At 37.2% G+C, this 20,077-nt stretch overlaps 2 protein-coding genes across 2 annotated transcripts; one reads left to right on the top strand and one right to left on the bottom strand.

Annotated features, from left to right (window-relative positions):
• The first annotated feature begins 16,056 nt into the window (after positions 1-16,056).
• LOC126795627 (probable transcription repressor OFP9) lies at positions 16,057-18,050 on the top strand. The gene is made up of 3 exons (XM_050522431.1): positions 16,057-16,333; positions 16,424-16,620; positions 17,988-18,050. The coding sequence occupies exons 1-3, from the start codon at positions 16,057-16,059 to the stop codon at positions 18,048-18,050; spliced, it is 537 nt and encodes a 178-aa protein (XP_050378388.1).
• Positions 17,776-20,077, bottom strand: LOC126794361 (probable polyol transporter 4). The gene is made up of 2 exons (XM_050521057.1): positions 19,784-20,077; positions 17,776-19,511 (listed from the first exon to the last, which is right to left on the bottom strand). The coding sequence occupies exons 1-2, from the start codon at positions 19,986-19,988 to the stop codon at positions 18,775-18,777; spliced, it is 942 nt and encodes a 313-aa protein (XP_050377014.1). The 5' UTR covers positions 19,989-20,077; the 3' UTR covers positions 17,776-18,774.

Below are 20,077 nucleotides of genomic sequence, written 5' to 3'. Positions count from 1 at the left end.
GAAAAAGAAAAATGGTGACTCTAGACATGTTCACAATATCAAAAGAATCAATCAAAATCAAATATGGACTAGGGTCACCAAAAATTAGTGCTAGTAAAAAAAAATTTGTTGCAAAAAAAAATCCAAAAAAAAAAGTGAGGAGAATAATTTAGTAGTCTAGTTGTACTTGAGTTTGTGGAATCAAGAACTTACAAAACACATAGAGTTGTGAAAGTGTATTATGGGATCTCAACAAGAGAATTGCTTACTATGAGGCTTAGAATTTGTGATATATTTTATTTTATTTCTTAAGCTTCTACCTTAAGCCCTATACAACCAAAATAAAAGACCTTGTGATCCGAGAGAACTCATGTAATGATCATGTGGAGAAAAGATTGAAGAACAAGCCTATGGAAAGTGTGTCCATTGAATTGCTTTTGAGTGTAAACACTAACCAAAAACACTTGAGTGAAAATGAGTGTATCCATGTGAGTTTGATGGTTAGACAAATGTAGTCCAAGTTAATCATATATGGATGACTTTAAGATGACACACATGGCATACGCATATATATACTTTCTTGGGCATGACATTCCAAATCCATTTATTAGCCTTGCATTTCGAAAATTTAGTTTCTAATCATGCTCAATTGATATCATGGTTCTTTCAATTGGTTGAATTCAAGATGGAAGCAAGTGACCCATTTAGTTTGGTTGTGTTTAGTTTTGATTTGCTTGAGGACAAACAAAGTCTAAGTGTGAGGTAGTTTGTTAGGTTAATATTAACCTAGTAATGTTTGCCTTATTCTTATTCTTTTGCTTTATATTTTTGTATATTTATTTATTTCTTTTTGCGTTTCCTACTCATGCTAGGAAAATGTGCAAATGATCGGAAACACGTCAAGAAGAGTGGATTTAGCACACATTATGGATTCGGGTGAAAGTTTCAAGCCAAAAAGAGCAAATGTGGAGATTTCATAAGAAAAGAAAAGTCAACGCCGGAAAATGCCGGTTAAACTCCGGCGATGAGAAGGTGGTTGCCGGAAATGGTGGTGGTAAAAGTCAATAAGTCAATGAAGCATATTGGTGAATTATGAATTGTAAATTTTAATTTACAATTTAAATTCAAAATAGAAGATGACAAATGAAGGAGACAATTTCAAGAACAAGATTCTCAATTTGTGCTCCATGAATTGGGGATTTAAATTTAAAATAGAAGAAGACAAATGAAGGGGACCATTTCAAGAACAAGATCCACAATTTGTGCTTCTACATTTGTCCACCATATCTAACCATTCATCCCCTTACATCTCCACCATTCATTTGTGACCTTAAGGCCTTTAAATACCCTCATTCTTCACAAATTCGTGCATTCTCCTTCACCACACTAAAACTCTATCAAAACTTCATATTTTCCATAGTTTTAACATAGTTTTCTTAGGCCTAAGTCATAGATATCAAGTTGTGCAAAAAAAAGTGTAAAGTGTCTTGAGTTTTCACCAAAAACTAAAAATCTTTTACACCCTTGATCAATCACAAACTTGTTTCATAGATTTGGGTCACTTCACTCTCTTTATCCTCTGCTCATACTCTTTCTCAACCCTTGTTCTTTGTTCCTAGATTGTGTGGATAAAGTATGGTGTTCATGGAGTTCTTCTTTTGTTAGAACCCATTAATACCATACTTAGAAGCATTTTCTTTCTTATTACATCTTTGTGGGTAGTAAACCTTTAGAGGTACGGTTTGGTATCATTTGTACCAAACCCTTGGTAATCTCTTCTCTCTTTACTCTACTTCTCTTTCGATGTATTTCATTTTCAAGGGTGTTGTATTTAATGGGTTGTGAGTAGTTGGATTTGAGGGTAGGCTAGCCCTAACCAAACTCATGTGCTAATGAATTCATTTTACTTTTAATTGATGTTGATGCATGTTGAATTGATAGGAGCACTTTGTGCGACGTTCTTAACATGTTTTTACCTCTATTTGTACTTTGCTTAGCCCTTATTATTGTAATATAGAGTCATTGAGTCGAGTTAGGAGTCTTTAGTGACGTTCGTTCCCTTTTGGTGCTAAAACAGGTGTAAAATGCAGAAATTGTCGAGAGTGCTATAGAGTAGTATTCCTTGTCGAACTAGGAAACCTAGTTTGGTTAGGATTTTTTTTATTCGATATTTCTGTAACATATGTGATTTATATTTATTATTTCCTTTCCTTATTTTCAGAATTAAATGTGAGATAATGAGTTGGAAATTATGGAAAGAAAGAGGAGAAGAAGGAAACAAAAGGAGAAAAAGGAAAGAAGTAATTTAGTTTCTGAATAAGATGAAAAAGAAGAAGTATGCAGCCTTAAAGGAGGGAAGGTTCATCCGGCCATTAAATGGAAAGTATAAGAAAAGAAGGAAACAAAAGAAGAAAAAGGAAGGAGAGAACAAAGAGATAATTCTGAAGAATGCATGTGGCCTAGAAGAAGGGAGAATGCATGTGACCAACAAAGATGATCATCATTCAATCGAGAAGGAAAGAAAAGAAAAAAAAGGAAATACATGGATCAGCCCATTCAAAACCCTAGCAGCCCCTCCTCTCCTCCTTCCTCTATAAAAGGCATGGCCTCCCTCACAATTCATGATCTCCATTCTCTCACAAACAAAGTCGAATTGCTGCCCAAGAACATCCAGAAAATTTAAGCAAAAAAACCTTCATCCATCATCACCAAGTCGTGCTCATCTTCCTCCTCCACCAATTCGAATTCATCCTTGCTTCATCCTAGAAGGTTTCTAATGTGTGATTCATCCATGCCTTGTAATCTTTCTTTTTATTTTCTGCAAATTTTGAATTCATTGTATGAATCATTGGATGTTATTTTCGGTTTCATATATGAAGAACATAAATTCAGACTTCTTTGGTTTTATGTTTTGATTGTATGATTTCATTGAAATATGTATGTATGCCGTGCTAGATGAATAGGGGCAGTAGGTTTTCTATTTCTATTTAGGTTTTATTTCACTTAATTCCTTGAATTTGTACATCTAAATCAATGCTTGAGGAAGCCAAGGCCATGGTTCTCCTAAGGTTGCGATTTCATTCACCAAAGTGTTCATTGATTGAATATGCGCTTCGTGTTTCAATTATGGATACTTATATAGGGCTGTGATAGTTCTAGGAATTTGCATGTTTAATCAAGATGAGTGACGCCATGCTTGTGTAACATGTCTCCAATTCGACTTAATGTGCTTATGTGCTACTTTGTTGTTTAACTAGACGCTTCGTTATGTTGAACTCTCTTTAGCATATGTTTAGGATTGAACGCTTCGTTGATTCTAAATAATTAAGAAGTCTTAACGATTAGATGAACCGCTTCGGACTCTAATTAGAATTGGAATTGAAATGGACTTAAGAAGAATCGAAAATACTTGCTGCCTATATGTTGTTCTATGCATGTCATACATGTTTCTTGAGTAGAATTCGTGTTTTGGTTATGTGATGAATGGTTGATCAATTGTATATAAGTAATTTAGGATTTATTTTAAGTTGTAGTTTTAGAATCCAAATCAAATCCCCCAATAACATGATAAGTGTTGAGGCCCTTTTGATTCCCCGGACTGAACGATCCCTGCTTATTCTATACTAACGATGATGTTTTTCAGGGTATTTTATAGACGTTCTAACAAAACGATCTATCATTTTGGCGCCGTTGCCGGGGAATTGATTAATTCTCAATGCTTTGAAGTGTTACTATTGTGTTATATTGTGAATTGTATAATTGTATTTTGTTTCTGTGAATAGTAATCGTAAATAGTGCTTCTGTGAACAGTAACTCCGAAAGAAAAAAAAACTTTTATAGAACGAAAATTTTTTATTGTGTATATTAAGTTGTTATTTGTTATATTGTTGTTGTAGTATGCATATAGGATACTTGTTACACTTAGTTATATTTTTTAAGGAAGCTAAATGTTTATTTATGCTTAGTTTATTGTAAGTTTTAAGGTGAACGGAATAGGTACAGTCCATTTTGTTAATATTAGCCTTAACCCTCCATTTGTACCTTGCAAAGGTCACTTGGGGTTGAGGGCGGCTTTTATTAACACTTTGCGAGCAGTCTAACACACAAAGTTATTCCGAGCTGAGTAAGGGGCTTGCTATTTTCATTACCCTGGTTCAAGGTTTACAAAATTGGATCTCAGAGGCCCATAGACTGGCATACATCTCGGTGATGGAGTCGATTGGGAAAGCATCCTTTCGAGGTTGTGGCCCCCGTGGTGTCCAACAAATGAGTCCTGCCTTGTGACTATCTCTGATTCTAGCTATCAAGTCTTCTGAAACAAAGGAATGAGTTTGTGTCTAGACGACGTACTTAGGCCGCACGTCCACCTCGCTTTATAACTTAGAAAATAACTTTGTATAAATAGATGTATATAGTTTCAAAAGAAAATAATATTCTAATTTTTAAGGTATATCGGATAAAGCAAGACCCTTACCTTGGGCTGTTTCAGTCCATTGCACAGTTAGCTCCTCTGCTCCACGTACCTTAAACATTAGGATGTTGTGAATAAAAACAATTATATTTTAGGATATTCATACACATTTGTTGTAAAACAAAAATTGTCCTTAACGTTTATACTTGTATTTCATTTATACAATTACTAACATGTCTTTTATTTCGTTTTATATATAATTGATCATTAACATTTTGTGTCTTTGTATAGCATAGTTGTCAATTGTGGATTCTAAGAAAGAGTTGGAGAATTCTATTGTTAATAGTTGATTGAAGCTCTCAATGACTTGGGAAGGACGACAAGTGTTGCAAGAAGCGGAGTTCTACCACACTCTAACTTTTGATTCATGATTTGCAATTAATTCAACTCATTCTAACTTTAGCTTAATCATTAACACTTTACTAACTTATTCTTCGAGATCTCATCTCCACTTTTCTAATTATCTTTCTCTTGATGCGATGTAGTTTAAGAGTGGATGAACATGCATCGAGTTTTGATAGTCAAAGAGGCACAAATTTGGAGGTGTACAACTCCAAGTGGCATGGCCTACAACTTAAAAAGAAGTGAAGAGTCTAGGCCAAAGGACTATAAACATTAAGCGCTGCATGGGAGGCAACCCATTTCAACCGTACCTGTGGAGGAGTCGTCTACGGGAGTTTGCATTTTCTTATCCCTTCACTCTTATGGTTGAATTGTATATGTATTATTGTGTGATCTTAGTCTATACTTATGAATTACATTATGATTATTGAGCTTACATTGAGGACAATGTAATTTTCTAAGTGTGGGGTAGGGTTACATGATCATTGTTTGCTGATTTTTGCTTTGATTTCATGTTAAAAAACGAAAAAAAAAAAAATTCGAAAAAAATGTGATATTTTGAGTCTTAGGATGCCCCTAAAGTCTAGGATGATTATGTCTCTAAATGCATAGATGATGGTTTTGCATTTCATAAGAATTGAATTGTAAGTTTCATTGATAATGTGGATTTGGTATGAACATGTGAGAGTTGATTGAATGTAATATGACATACATGTTTGGTTAGTCTAAGTCCATAACAACCTGTGAGTTTTTGAGCCTATATATGCTTTCTTCTTGAGTGATAATATGAAATTTCGTGGTTGTTTTGTGAACCTCATTATTCTTTGCATATTCAATGACTATGTGCCATAGTTTTTAATGGACTCTAGAATTTACTAGAACTCATCTTTTGTGATTGTTGAAACTTTTAAGTCATAAAATGCTCTGATTTTGAAAAGGATTTATGGATCATTTCTAGGATTTCCACCACTTTAGCCAAACAGCCATGTATCCCTATATGTGCCCTGTTTGGGACCCCTTAGTTGAACCCCATTTGAGCCTACATTGAGCCTTTCTTCATCACCTATGTTATCTCCATGCTTAGTATAGTTACCTCTACCTTGTCCTATAGACTTGGCAGAACTTTTTTTTTTGAGATGATGTTGTGATGATGTATGAAATAAATGTGGGGTGGAAGAGATGAGAAAGAAAATATGAACAAGCTTTTAATCATGCCGAAAAAAAAAATGAATGAATGAAAAAAAAAATGTATGAATTCGGCAAAACAAGAAAAAGGAAAGAAAAGATGTTGTCTTCCATTTGTGATTTGGAGTTGAGTTGTAATTGAAGGTCTAAAAATGTGTATTTGACCTTTGTCCATGTTCACTTTGTGGTAGAAATGATGATTGGGCCCAACTTGTTATATTTGGCCCTTGATGGTGTGTGGTGTCATAAGGATGGTGTTTACTCTGCTAAGTCTATAGGATTACCTTTGTAATTCCTTGATATTCCATGCCTTTAGCTAAGCCTAAACATTCACCTTATCTAATGATCCTAATGATTCTTAAAATGAGCAAATCTTGGTTTGTGGAGATGATCACAACAGTTGAGCATATGGTTTTGGTCCATTTGTGCACTTAGTTGTTAAATGAGGTTTTCCTTTTGTTATTCACAAAGAGCTTTCATTTGATGAAATATGCAAGCTATTTCATGCTTTATTATCCTTTCTCTTGCATATACTTGTGTGTGAATCATAACCATGAATCTGAGTGAAAAGAAGAGAGTATGCCTTGTGAGGAGGATTGGATTAACTAAACATGTTATGTGCTTATTGTCTCATTTCTTACTTATTCATACCATGAAACATGTTTATGAAACTTGGAATTTATGTGCTTACATGCAAATGCTTAAACTTGAAAGCTATATGTTTTGAGATTCTGAGGCAATCATTTAGGGGCAATAGAGTTTTGTGTTTGTTTTGTTTTGTTTTGCTAAGGGACTAGCAAAAGCCAAGTGTGGGGTAGTTGATAGGAGCACTTTGTGCGACGTTCTTAACATGTTTTTACCTCTATTTGTACTTTGCTTAGCCCTTATTATTGTAATATAGAGTCATTGAGTCGAGTTAGGAGTCTTTAGTGACGTTCGTTCCCTTTTGGTGCTAAAACAGGTGTAAAATGCAGAAATTGTCGAGAGTGCTATAGAGTAGTATTCCTTGTCGAACTAGGAAACCTAGTTTGGTTAGGATTTTTTTTATTCGATATTTCTGTAACATATGTGATTTATATTTATTATTTCCTTTCCTTATTTTCAGAATTAAATGTGAGATAATGAGTTGGAAATTATGGAAAGAAAGAGGAGAAGAAGGAAACAAAAGGAGAAAAAGGAAAGAAGTAATTTAGTTTCTGAATAAGATGAAAAAGAAGAAGTATGCAGCCTTAAAGGAGGGAAGGTTCATCCGGCCATTAAATGGAAAGTATAAGAAAAGAAGGAAACAAAAGAAGAAAAAGGAAGGAGAGAACAAAGAGATAATTCTGAAGAATGCATGTGGCCTAGAAGAAGGGAGAATGCATGTGACCAACAAAGATGATCATCATTCAATCGAGAAGGAAAGAAAAGAAAAAAAAGGAAATACATGGATCAGCCCATTCAAAACCCTAGCAGCCCCTCCTCTCCTCCTTCCTCTATAAAAGGCATGGCCTCCCTCACAATTCATGATCTCCATTCTCTCACAAACAAAGTCGAATTGCTGCCCAAGAACATCCAGAAAATTTAAGCAAAAAAACCTTCATCCATCATCACCAAGTCGTGCTCATCTTCCTCCTCCACCAATTCGAATTCATCCTTGCTTCATCCTAGAAGGTTTCTAATGTGTGATTCATCCATGCCTTGTAATCTTTCTTTTTATTTTCTGCAAATTTTGAATTCATTGTATGAATCATTGGATGTTATTTTCGGTTTCATATATGAAGAACATAAATTCAGACTTCTTTGGTTTTATGTTTTGATTGTATGATTTCATTGAAATATGTATGTATGCCGTGCTAGATGAATAGGGGCAGTAGGTTTTCTATTTCTATTTAGGTTTTATTTCACTTAATTCCTTGAATTTGTACATCTAAATCAATGCTTGAGGAAGCCAAGGCCATGGTTCTCCTAAGGTTGCGATTTCATTCACCAAAGTGTTCATTGATTGAATATGCGCTTCGTGTTTCAATTATGGATACTTATATAGGGCTGTGATAGTTCTAGGAATTTGCATGTTTAATCAAGATGAGTGACGCCATGCTTGTGTAACATGTCTCCAATTCGACTTAATGTGCTTATGTGCTACTTTGTTGTTTAACTAGACGCTTCGTTATGTTGAACTCTCTTTAGCATATGTTTAGGATTGAACGCTTCGTTGATTCTAAATAATTAAGAAGTCTTAACGATTAGATGAACCGCTTCGGACTCTAATTAGAATTGGAATTGAAATGGACTTAAGAAGAATCGAAAATACTTGCTGCCTATATGTTGTTCTATGCATGTCATACATGTTTCTTGAGTAGAATTCGTGTTTTGGTTATGTGATGAATGGTTGATCAATTGTATATAAGTAATTTAGGATTTATTTTAAGTTGTAGTTTTAGAATCCAAATCAAATCCCCCAATAACATGATAAGTGTTGAGGCCCTTTTGATTCCCCGGACTGAACGATCCCTGCTTATTCTATACTAACGATGATGTTTTTCAGGGTATTTTATAGACGTTCTAACAAAACGATCTATCATGAATCTATGGGCTTCTACACTTAAAATGCTTACTAAATGTGTTACTAGTTTGTCACCTAGAAACATGTTTAGGTAATTAATGAATCGGAACTTGAACTTGACAACTTCTTGAATCCGTGAGCATGTGTAGCCTTTAGGTGGTGGCTTAGTGTTTCTTACGGGAAATACTAAGTTGCTTGAATTTCTTACCATGAACTTAATGCTTGTTCCATGAGTGTAATTACTCTAAGGGGGTGTTATGCTTGTGGTACATAGCCCACTTGTATTATAAGGTAATATAATTGGGACTAAGGTTTTGTGATTTAATTTGGCTCCAAAAGACTTTGTTAAATTACATGATTAGTTGGTTTCTTGGTAGCTTCAGCAAAGCACTAGGGGGAAGTTTGTCAAACATGTTATGCATTAATCTTGAGTTACATTTGTGCATGAGTAAGGCTAGGTGCAATGCCTAAGTCTGTACTCCTCTTTTGATTCTATCTCTACATTTACCTTTCTTTGTTGTTTTAGTGCAAGAATTAGTTTACTTAGCTTAATTCTAAAATCAACCAAGTCGATTCACTACCACTTGTTAATACCATCTCCATGATTCTTAGCTTCCAAATGGCTAAGGTTGTGAACTTGTAAAAAGTTAGAATGCATGTTTTTCTAGTTTTTCTTGCGAAAATCTAGTTAGAGTTGAGTTTCCCCCAATCCCTTGGGTACGATACTCTACACTTTCCCTTACTAAAACTTGACCTCCTATACTTGGGAGTAGGTAGTTTCACCCATAAATACACATAATAATACTTAAGTGATTCAACCAACAAAACCTGAAGAAAATGATTAGTGCTCGCTAGCTATTGTGAAAATTATTTCGAGTTTTCGTCCATATTTTCCGTGAAGATCTTTCCGGTCAACCTGTTTATGTCAGTTGAGGTTGGTGTAATACATCTAAATTTCATTTGCCATTTTGCCTAGATGGTACTGCCTTTTGGCAAGATTCCAGTCGACATTAAAGTGACTTAATCATATACATGAACATATCATACTTGTTAGTGGATGAACAGATTGTATTAACATACTGGCTCTGGTTCTAAACCATAAACGAATGAAGAAGACATAGAATATCATAGAGTGGACCAATTGATCAATCTTTGCAATGTAACGAAACAAATATAAAACAAAGAAACATATACGCTAAATGATGTAATTACTCCTAACTTTAATAACCACTTAAATGAAGTTATCAAATAAAAACATAAGCAAAGAAGAAGATATAACTATGTCATTTTGCACACAACGAATTAAATTGAACTTTTTATTCTACTTTAAAGGGTGACGGCATGAAGAGTAATTAAGGAGCTCCATGAAGAATAATATTTAAGCAGCAGCATGGTAACACTTCTTTTCCCGTCTTCATTGCCCATGATCTTCACAAATGAGTCCTACAAAAGAAAGACAAAAAGAGAATAATTATGTATCATGGCAAAATATTCAATGCCAATGTATTTGTTTTTCAGGGCATATATTTTTGAGCAAGAACAGGTCCAGATACTCAAATTAGTCAAATATATACTTCACGCTTTGAACAGCGTTGGGGTAGCTAGAGATTAACTTAGCATGCCTGTGCGAGAAAGACAGAAAGAAAACCATCCTTATTCCTTAGCATACCCAAATTGACATGCATGTACATCTTCAGCCACCTTGACATAACAATATCAGCATCCCACAACTCAAGTGCATAAAGTTAACCTCTTTCAAGAGTCAGTATTCCAAACACGTACTGAAGTTGAACGTTAAACTTCAGTTGAAGTAAATAGCACATATATGTCTCAAAATTAATTAATTGCTGTGATTCAATACCTTCAATTGATAAAGTAATCAGTTGTCTATGATACGGATGTCTGCTGCCCCCTTTGAATGTAATTGTATTATAAACAAGGATGCATGCTATAGGGTTTAATTGTATTCTAAACCAAGATGATTGTCTGCATGTTAGACGATCATGAACTTCAATTTCTACTTAATGTTTGCATGTTTTGGTGTTTGATTTCTTATAACGATAATATATATGTTAGTGATGATAACCCTTTGATTTAAAAGATGATTGAAATTGCAGAGTTTTGAATTTCAATTTTCCTTTTGCAGCTTTCAAGGGCCAGATCAAGCTTTACGTACAAGCCTTTCTCAATTATAGAACTACTTCGGCCAACGATCGACTCCAATACAGACTCCAATACAGACGCAGAAGACAGATTATGTCTGAGCATCTAGGTTTCGCTGAAGCTTTGTCAGTCACTTAGACTTGGAGGCAGTTGTTATTTGCAGGATTACATGTGGTTCTACCTATTATTATTTTGGTTTAGGTCTGAATATGTTGCAAGTATTTTTGAGATAGTGCCGCAACTCCGAAATTTCGAATGATAAAACTCAACATTGAAGCCATGAAAACTCTAAAATAATCTCAAATATATTGAAATCATCTTATAATAACAGTGTATCGAAACTGAGTTCATAGTACGACTCAGTCGACTTGAATAATACATAACCAGTTTATAACTCAAGTATTATAACAAATGGAAATGTAAAATTCTCTCAATCCTCACCACAAATAGAAGATATAAACTTCGGCAATCTTCAGAGTAAGCCATCCAAACTTGTTGATCCACACCTGCAGAACTATCCTCTACACCATCGAACATGTGTACCGGGATTGTAAACACAAACCGGTAAGTTGTAATAACCCGATTTTTCGGGTTCCATTTGTATGACTTCGTTGAATTTTATAAACTTGATAAATTTATTAAATTGCGTATTTTTCGCTTCATGACGATGTCAAATCGAAACGGAACCGCCTACGAAAATCTAAATCGGAAAAACGTTATGTTTTAGCAACTCGGGAGTCGACTTTTACCCTATCACTCGTCTCCAAAAACTTCTTTCACGAAAGTTGTAGAGCTCGTCGATACGATTTCGTGGACACGTCACACATTCTAATCGGACGTCGTAAGTGAAAGTTATTAACGACGGAAGTTAGTTTCCGATTTTGAAAAAGGCTATAAAATGAATTTTTAGGAACTAGGGTTTCCAATTTCAGAAACCCTCATTCTCCCCCTTTCAGCCCGCAGCCCTCCCCCTCTCTCTCTCTCTCCCCGATTCTCTTTGTCTCCTCCTCACCTTCGTCGGCGATCTCCACGACGCCGGCCTCCGTGGCTCTCACCTCCTCGCTCAAAAGCTTCGCACGGTCCACCGCAGCGACCCTCGATCTCGACACGCCTCCCTTCGTTGCCGTGAAGCCCGAACGACAACCCGAGCCTCCTGCGATTTCCGCCACCATTCAAACACCGCTTCCGGCGATGCAAGCTCTCAGCGCTCATCCCTCCCCACCCTCCGACGTTGTATGTGAGTGATTGGGACTCGATTCAAGCCGCAGGACATCCTCCCCGATAAATCGAGCACCGTCGGCGATCCAAGCTTCTCCAGCGACAATTCGGTGGCTTCAAGGTTCATTCTAGGTAAGGGGTTGGCTTAATGTGATTGTTGTGTTTGTTTTTGATGGATTTGAGTCGATTTGGAACAGTAATTCATGAACAGTATTTGCGTGAACATTAATTTCGTAAAAACCAAAAATTACTGAACAGTAAAACATTAGTACTGTTTCGGCATTTGAGGTTTTACATAACGTTTCTAATCACATCTTATCTAATCTAGGTCATCGACAAAACAAGTAAGGATTTGCTTTCGGCATTGTGGAAAATTACGCTCAGGAAAATAAGGTGAGTAAATCTCACTATGATGAGTTTACCCTTAGTGGTGATTCATGTTACGTTTTATTTCAAAAAATCAAATTACGATATGTATATGGTATAGTGGGTTGTATATGTGTATAAATGATATAATCGATACATATATATGAATTGCTATTCATATACTATGATTTCTATCACATATCTATTTCCAACTGAGCTTATTTATTGCACTGATATTTATTTTATTTAAGCATGAATAACTTGTCTTCTTGTACAATAACATGTGAGGAATGTATTGTACGTGGTTTTAACTTGAGTTATGTTAAAACGTTTTTCTGTCTTCGGACATGTTGGCATGTCGGGACCTAGCCTTGGCCGGGTGACGGTTACGATTCAGTTATAGCTCTAGTCTGTCTGCTAGTGTACTGGCATGAGAGGTAACATATGGGTTACCGGCTTATGAGTACCCATATTTTTAGATATTGGGTAACAGATGGTTGCCCAATGTCTGGCGGCGTACTGCATGAGGGGTAACAGATGAGTACATGGGTCTCATGAGTACCCATATTTTATAAATGTATTTGGGTAAACAGATGAGTTGTCCGATTTCTCATGAGCACTTATATTTTCAGATATTATTGGACGACCAGATGGGTCGTCTAATGACTCATGAGTACATTTATAATTAAATGTTTTTAGTATTTTTCTTTTGTTGTTATATGCGAGTTATATTGTTGTTTTTCTCATACGAGCAGCAAAACTTACCGGGATTGTAAACAGTGCACCTATTCGATGGTGTAAGGGATAGTTCTACAGGTGTGGATTAGCAGAATTGACGGACTACTCTGAAGACTTCAAAGTTTCCTTATTTTATTTTGTGGTGCGGACTCAGAGGATTTTACATTTCCATTTAATATAATGCTTGAATTATAAATTGATTTTGTAATAATCAATTCGACTGAGACGTACTATGAACTCAGTAACGATACGCTGTGACGATAAGATGATTTCATTTTATTGAGATTGTTTTAGAGTTTTTCATGGCTTTGATTTCGATTTTCTTACTTGAAATTTCGGGGTCGTGACATAAGTTTTACAAGTCGTATGAGTAAACTAACAGTATAGCGTACATCGCATACAAAAGAAAATAACTGACAACATTTAAAGATAAGGGTACACATGAGACACTGGACGACCCTTCTGGTCGTCCAATAATATTGAAAATATGTGTACTCATGAGTCATTGGGCAACCCATTGTTTACCCAATATCATATAAAAACACAGGTACTCATAAGACCCAAGTACTCATCTGTTACTCCTCATGCAGTACACCGACAGACACTGGGTAACCCATCTGTTACCCAATATCACTAAAAAACATGGGTACTCATGAGACCCAGTCAACCCATCTATTACCCCTCATGCAGTACACCGGCAGACAGACTAGAGCTCTAACTGATCGTAACTGACACCGGGTCAAGGCTTGGTTCGGATTACTGCCAACAACGTCCGAAGACCAGAAAACATTTTAACAAGACTCAATGTTAAAACCACTTACAATATAACAATCAACACATGTTTATTGTACTACAACCAAGCGACTCTTGCACAACAATATTAATATAGTCACCGCAATATACTCTCATATGAAAATAAAAACCGTAACATTATATAATATAGCAACCCATATATATGTATTGTATTTACCATTTTTGTACACATACACAACCCACTATATTATAGATGTCACAGATCGCTCTTTTTAAGAAATTGTTCATAGGAGTCACCGCTAAGGGTAGACTTGTCATAGTGAGATTTACTCACCTTATTTCTTGCATGCAACTTTCACGACACCGAGAGCGATTATCTCACTCGTTTCGTCGGTCACCTAATAGCATGATAAAGTGCTTAGAAAATAATACGTAAAATCTCAGGTGCAGATTCAGTACGACTGAACATTGTTCATGATTTACTGCTCACGCGCCGCCACAGACGGCGACGCGTGAGCCTCACGCGCCATCCTTCGGCAGCCGCGTATAGTGCTTACACACCGCCCAAACCGGCGCGCATGACTTCACACGCAACCCCCAAAACCTGCAATTCCTCCTCCTACACCGTTCTAGGTTGAAAGCCTAGCCTCTACCGCCCTCACCTCTCCCACGCGACGCCACAGACTGTGGCACGCGCATCACCACCACCTCCGCCCAAAATTCATCAAAACAACAAACATCCAACATTAAAGATGAAGAGCATGAGGAGGAGATTACAACCGTACCTGCATTGCAACCCAGATCGCCGAAAAATGGCCGAAAAGTCGCCGAAAAGCTTCGATAGCTCCAAGTTTGTCTCCGTCGTTAAAACCTCCGATTTTGAGCTCCAAATTCGTGCTAAACCCAACCATGAGATCGAAATCGAGAATCTATGGCTCGAAAATCATCGGCGATGAAACTTGGAACGGCGATGGATTTGCAGAAATCATTGATCGTCGACGTGGCTTCTCGGCGGCGATGGAGGGTGTGTCTCGTCTAAGGGTTGGAGCAGTCGACCGTGCGGTGGTCTTGGGACCGGCGGTGAAGGCCACGTTGGCCGGATAGGGGGGATCAACGGTGGTGAATTTGGTGAAGGAGGGTCAGGGTCGGGGGGGAGAGAGAGGGTTGCGGGGGAAAGATTTCCGTTTTGGGAAATTAGATTTTCCCCAAAATCTTCCTTTTATACATTTCCGAATTCGGAAACCAACTTTTGTCGATAATAACTTTCACATACAACGTCCGATTAAGGTGCGCCGCATGCCCACATACTCGTATCGACAAGCTCTATGACTTCCGTGAAGAAAGTTTTTAGAGACGAGCGACAGAAATAAAAGTTAACTCTCGAGTCACAGAAAACGTAACGTTTTTCAATTTAAATTTCCGAGATTTGGTTTCGTATCGCCTGACATCGACGAGTAAGCGTAAAAATGTGATTTTACTCAATTTACCAAGCTTAATAATTACAATAATCATATGACTCAAACCCGAAAATTCGGGATATTACATATAGTCCATGTTTAACGATGAAAAAAAATTGACAGCTAGCTCACTAGCTAATTTCTCACAAACGTGACATGCACCTCCCCTTAACGCTTTACCAATGATCATTATAGCAACATGTGTTGTTTTGATGGTTGAAGCTAAACATGATCAGTATACCTAATCCAAATTCATCTGATCACATGCTAAACACTACGGATTAGCCATTATTATAGTTTCTTTCTCCCTTTGAGATTGCTTTCAGTACATCATATAGAGAAAGGAATCCACAAAAGAGATCCTAACCAACTATGCATATCCTTCTGGGATTTTGTACATAATTAGATAGGTATGAAGCAGTATTAAACAACTAAATGTTGGTAATAGAATTGCATGATGAATAGCTCTTTTTTTTTTGGTCCAAGCATGATGAATAGCTCTATTCAGTTCATCTCATGCATGCTTTGTCCCAATACTCTTAATTAGTTTTAAACAAAGGATATATTCATGGAAGCCCTACTTCCCATATTAACCAAACATTGAGGATCAAATGCCATCTAATAGGAGCATATAAAGGAAACTGTTGCGGTCCAGTACTTCAACATCATGATCACTGCTCGATTAACAAGTAATATGGCTCCCCAATCGCCTAACTAATCTCGTGAATTTAGTGTTGTAAACACAAGACACAATCATGCTAAACGTAGCCCACTTGTCACATTGTGCATAAATTTTATTAACTCATCTCAAACCTCCTTCAAATTAAGCTTCTCCAACAATGAAAGCCTCCAGCCACAACAAGAAGCAACCGCAGCTGAAACGTAGAGCTCCCATTCGGGCTTTATGTTGCAGTAGCTGCAGGCTTAGCGTGTCTTCGTCGGAGGAGGAAGTAGAGAGCTCCAGCACTTCTGATTGTATCAGGTACCCGTCGATATCAAGTTTAGCGAATGCCATGGTTCAAGAGAGACTAAACCAGATGATAAAAGAGAGGCAGGAGGAGGATGCCTCAAGATTGCATGTGGATCGTCGGAGAAGAAAGAACAAAGTAATGTACGATCATCGAGCACAAGCACATGCCTCAAGATTGCATGTGGATCGTCGGAGAAGAAAGAACAAAGTAATGTACGATCATCGAGCACAAGCACGAGAAACTAAGTTTGTGGTAATGGTAGCGATGGAAAAGTGTTCTTATGATCCAAGAGAAGATTTTAGGGAGTCCATGGCGGAAATGATAATGGCAAAACGGATTGAAGAGCCAAAGGATCTTCGTAGCTTATTAAATTACTATGTTTCGATGAATTCGGAGGAGTATCATGAGATTATACTCGAGGTATTTCATGAAGTTTGCTCTGAATTATTCCTACGTAAATGTCACTGATGAACAATTGTGTATATCAATTGATGATCAATATATGTGTCTCCTTAAGACGCTCCATTTCTTTTAAATATGCTCAGCAATCTCAACACTAGTACTTTAACAACAACAAACCCTAGGAGAATTGGAGTTCATCCATGCCAATAGGCAATATCATAGCATGGCTAAAGGATTTCAATCTAAGCCAATTGTTATTACCTGATCTTGTTTCAAAGGTAATAACAATTTAATAACATATACATTTGCATCACTTGGTAGGATGCTACAATGATTTATTACGTAGTATAAGTTATATTAAATTTAGAAGGATCAATGAAATTAACGTGCGTTTACTCGTCATATATAGGAGAATTCTCTATTTAAGTTTACGCATAGTTCAACTAACATATGATGAATGCTAGCTTGGTTAGTTGGTTTTGAAAGTGTTTCACATTCAATACCGGCGAAGCTAGCCAGACAGTCAGCAGCAGCAGAACTAAATTCCAGTGGCAGTAGAAGTTCCGGTGCCAGACAGATTGACCTGATCGAATTGCCACCATAACTACGGGGTTTAGCAACCCCATTTTCCCTGGCTTTAATTTGCTTCGGACAATGGCATCTAGAGTTTGTAATCGAGCGGCAGTGCGGCCTTATATAGCATTATAGCCAACTCTGCGTATGAAGCCAATATGATCCGTACTCGGATTGAAAATCCTGCTTCATTTTGGAATTGATTGAAGTTGATTGTAAACATTTGGGGTGAGTTTCTTAATAGTTTGCTGTTTTGATTCAATAGACTTGGTTCAGTTCCACGAGTGACTTGATATAGATACTTGGCTAAACAGTCATAGTGATCCAGTTTTTGAAATTGGTCATAGTGATCTATGTGAAACAAACAACAAAGAGAATCACACTTTTTTCCAATTAAAGAAGCTACCCTGCCTGGGTCTTCTCTATATCTCCAACTACAATGATGGACGTTTTATACTCATCATAAGCAAAAGGACCATTTCATTATATTCATGATTAGGAGCAGCTTTGTCGGTCTATACATTCATCCTCCCGTAGCAGCACATAGTGATACTAATGAAAAGAGTCCCACTCCCGTATAAAAAGGCACTACAAAATACAGCTCTCCAAGGGCACTATAAACTTGTACTTGGTTTAGAATAATTAACCAGTTGGAAGATGAAAATGAAAGCAAAGAGCATTTGGAATGATACTGATGATAGATGCGCTCTTAATTTTCAAACATTTGAAAAGTTTTTTATCTATTAATACAGAGCTACTACTGCACCCTTACAAGAAAGAAACGAATGTAATAGTTTCTGATTCATGTGCGCTCCCTTTGGTAGCTGGCTTGTCAGGTTGAAGAGAAATTTCCGCGGAAGCAGGGTGTCTGCATTGCGCAATTTTAGTCACAATAGAGCCAAACTGTTGAATGAAAGTTGTCAGTGTAATGAATAGTATGTATGTATCTATCAAACTGGTCCAAAACGTCAAAGATTTGGATCATTCTTTTTGCACAAGGTGCTCGACATCTCCTAGTGCAACTTGACCCGCCTCCCATCCAAGATCATCAGTCTGAAAAAGCAGCTCAATCTGTTCCAACGACTTCCCTTTGGTTTCTGGGACAAGTTTGTACACAAACAAAATAGAAAGGGCTGAAATCGCAGAAAACGTGAAGAATGTTCCGCCAAATGAAATTGCTTTAGAAACTGACAGGAAAGACATGGCAATTAGGCCACTGCAGACCCTGTTGCCCACAGCTCCAATAGCTGATGCTTGAGCACGCAGCCTTAGAGGAAAGATTTCAGACGTCACAACCCAGCAAACAGGGCCAATTCCAACAGAGAAGAAGGCTACATTCCCGCAAACTGACAAAATGGCAAATAGAATCCCAATTGGTCCATTCCCTAGTACTGAGAGAGTAACGCCCAAACTGAATAAACAAATTGTCATTCCTATAGTGCTGATATAGAGCAAGGGTTTTCTTCCAAGCTTGTCAATAAACAAAATTGCCACCAATATGAAAGCAGTCTTGGTGACACCCACAGCAATAGTTGCAGCAAGTAAATTTGATTTATCCTCAATACCGGCTTGTCTGAAGATCTCTGGGCTGTAGTACACTGTTGCATCTATTCATGTTATCTGCTGAAAGCACTGAATTCCAAAACCAGTTATCAGCATCCGGCGAAGAGCAGGAGAAGGACTCAACAGTTCGTGTGCCACACTTTTCTCCTCATACTTGTCTGCATTGGAATTTCCTGCAGCCTCTAGTATTTCATTCAGTCTATCTTCCACCTCACTTTGATTCTCAATTGTTTTCATCAGTACTAATCTTGCCTCGTCAATGCGGTTCTGCATGACCAACCACCTAGGAGACTCGGGGATTATGAAAAGTGCAAAACCAATGAAAATTGAAGGCAGAATTCCTACAGCAAGCATTATTCTCCAGTTTATATGTGACGGAAGACCAGAAAATGCATAGTTTGAAACATAGCCAAGCAAGATTCCGAGATTTATAAAGATCTCAGGAAATGAGGTGAGTGAGCCTCTGGCAATGGTGGGTGATATCTCAGCAATATAAACCGGGGCAATCATGACGCCAAACCCAATGCCAACACCGGCCAAGAGTCTTCCAATCATGAGCACTTCAAATGAAGGAGCAAGTGTCATTACAACTGCACCTATTTGAAATATAAGAGCAGCTAATGCCATTGTCCACTTTCTACCTATAATGTCTGATGTTCTACCACCACCTAAACTACCAAAAATCGAAACGACGCTCAAAATCCCAACAAGCACTTCTTCCTGTACCTCGGTTATCTTCAAATCTTCATGAATGAATATAATTGCCCCACTCATCACACCCACATCTGGCAATTAAAACTTTTTCAAATTTAGCCTGTGTTCAATCAATAATCTAAATTTGGACAATGGGTTAAGCTAAATTCATTTCTTCTTCTTTTTCATTATAAATAGATGATACTAAGCACAAAGTTTAAAACAACCAAATATTTGTCTACCGACAACTTATAGCTAGAAGCATATACAAAACAGATAGCCAAAGAAACGGAGCTGAAAACATATGGTAACCTACAACATGAATAGAGAGGTGAAGATTGATAGTCAAGTAAAGCATACGTACCATAGCCAAGAAGAACAGAGTTGAGGGATGCAAAGATGGCACAAGCAAGAACATACTTCCTGGTGCTTGCACTCCTCTTTTGTTGATGATGATGGTGTGAAGCATCATCATCATCAAAATCCACCTTTGTGAGCTCAGAGTATTTATTCTTGATTCCCAATGGAATCCCAGACAAACCCATATCATTCTCATCACTACCCATCATCAACTCGACGTTGAATCAAGGTAAACCAGAGAGAGGCTCCCAGGATAGTTTGAGGTTGGGGTTTTGACTTTTGAGCCCAAAGAACTGGG

This window comes from Argentina anserina, chromosome 5 (assembly GCF_933775445.1).
Source record: "Argentina anserina chromosome 5, drPotAnse1.1, whole genome shotgun sequence".
NCBI classification, from domain to species: Eukaryota; Viridiplantae; Streptophyta; class Magnoliopsida; order Rosales; family Rosaceae; genus Argentina; species Argentina anserina.
Note: the sequence above shows the minus strand (reverse complement) of the source record. Positions and strands in the feature narration are given on the sequence as shown.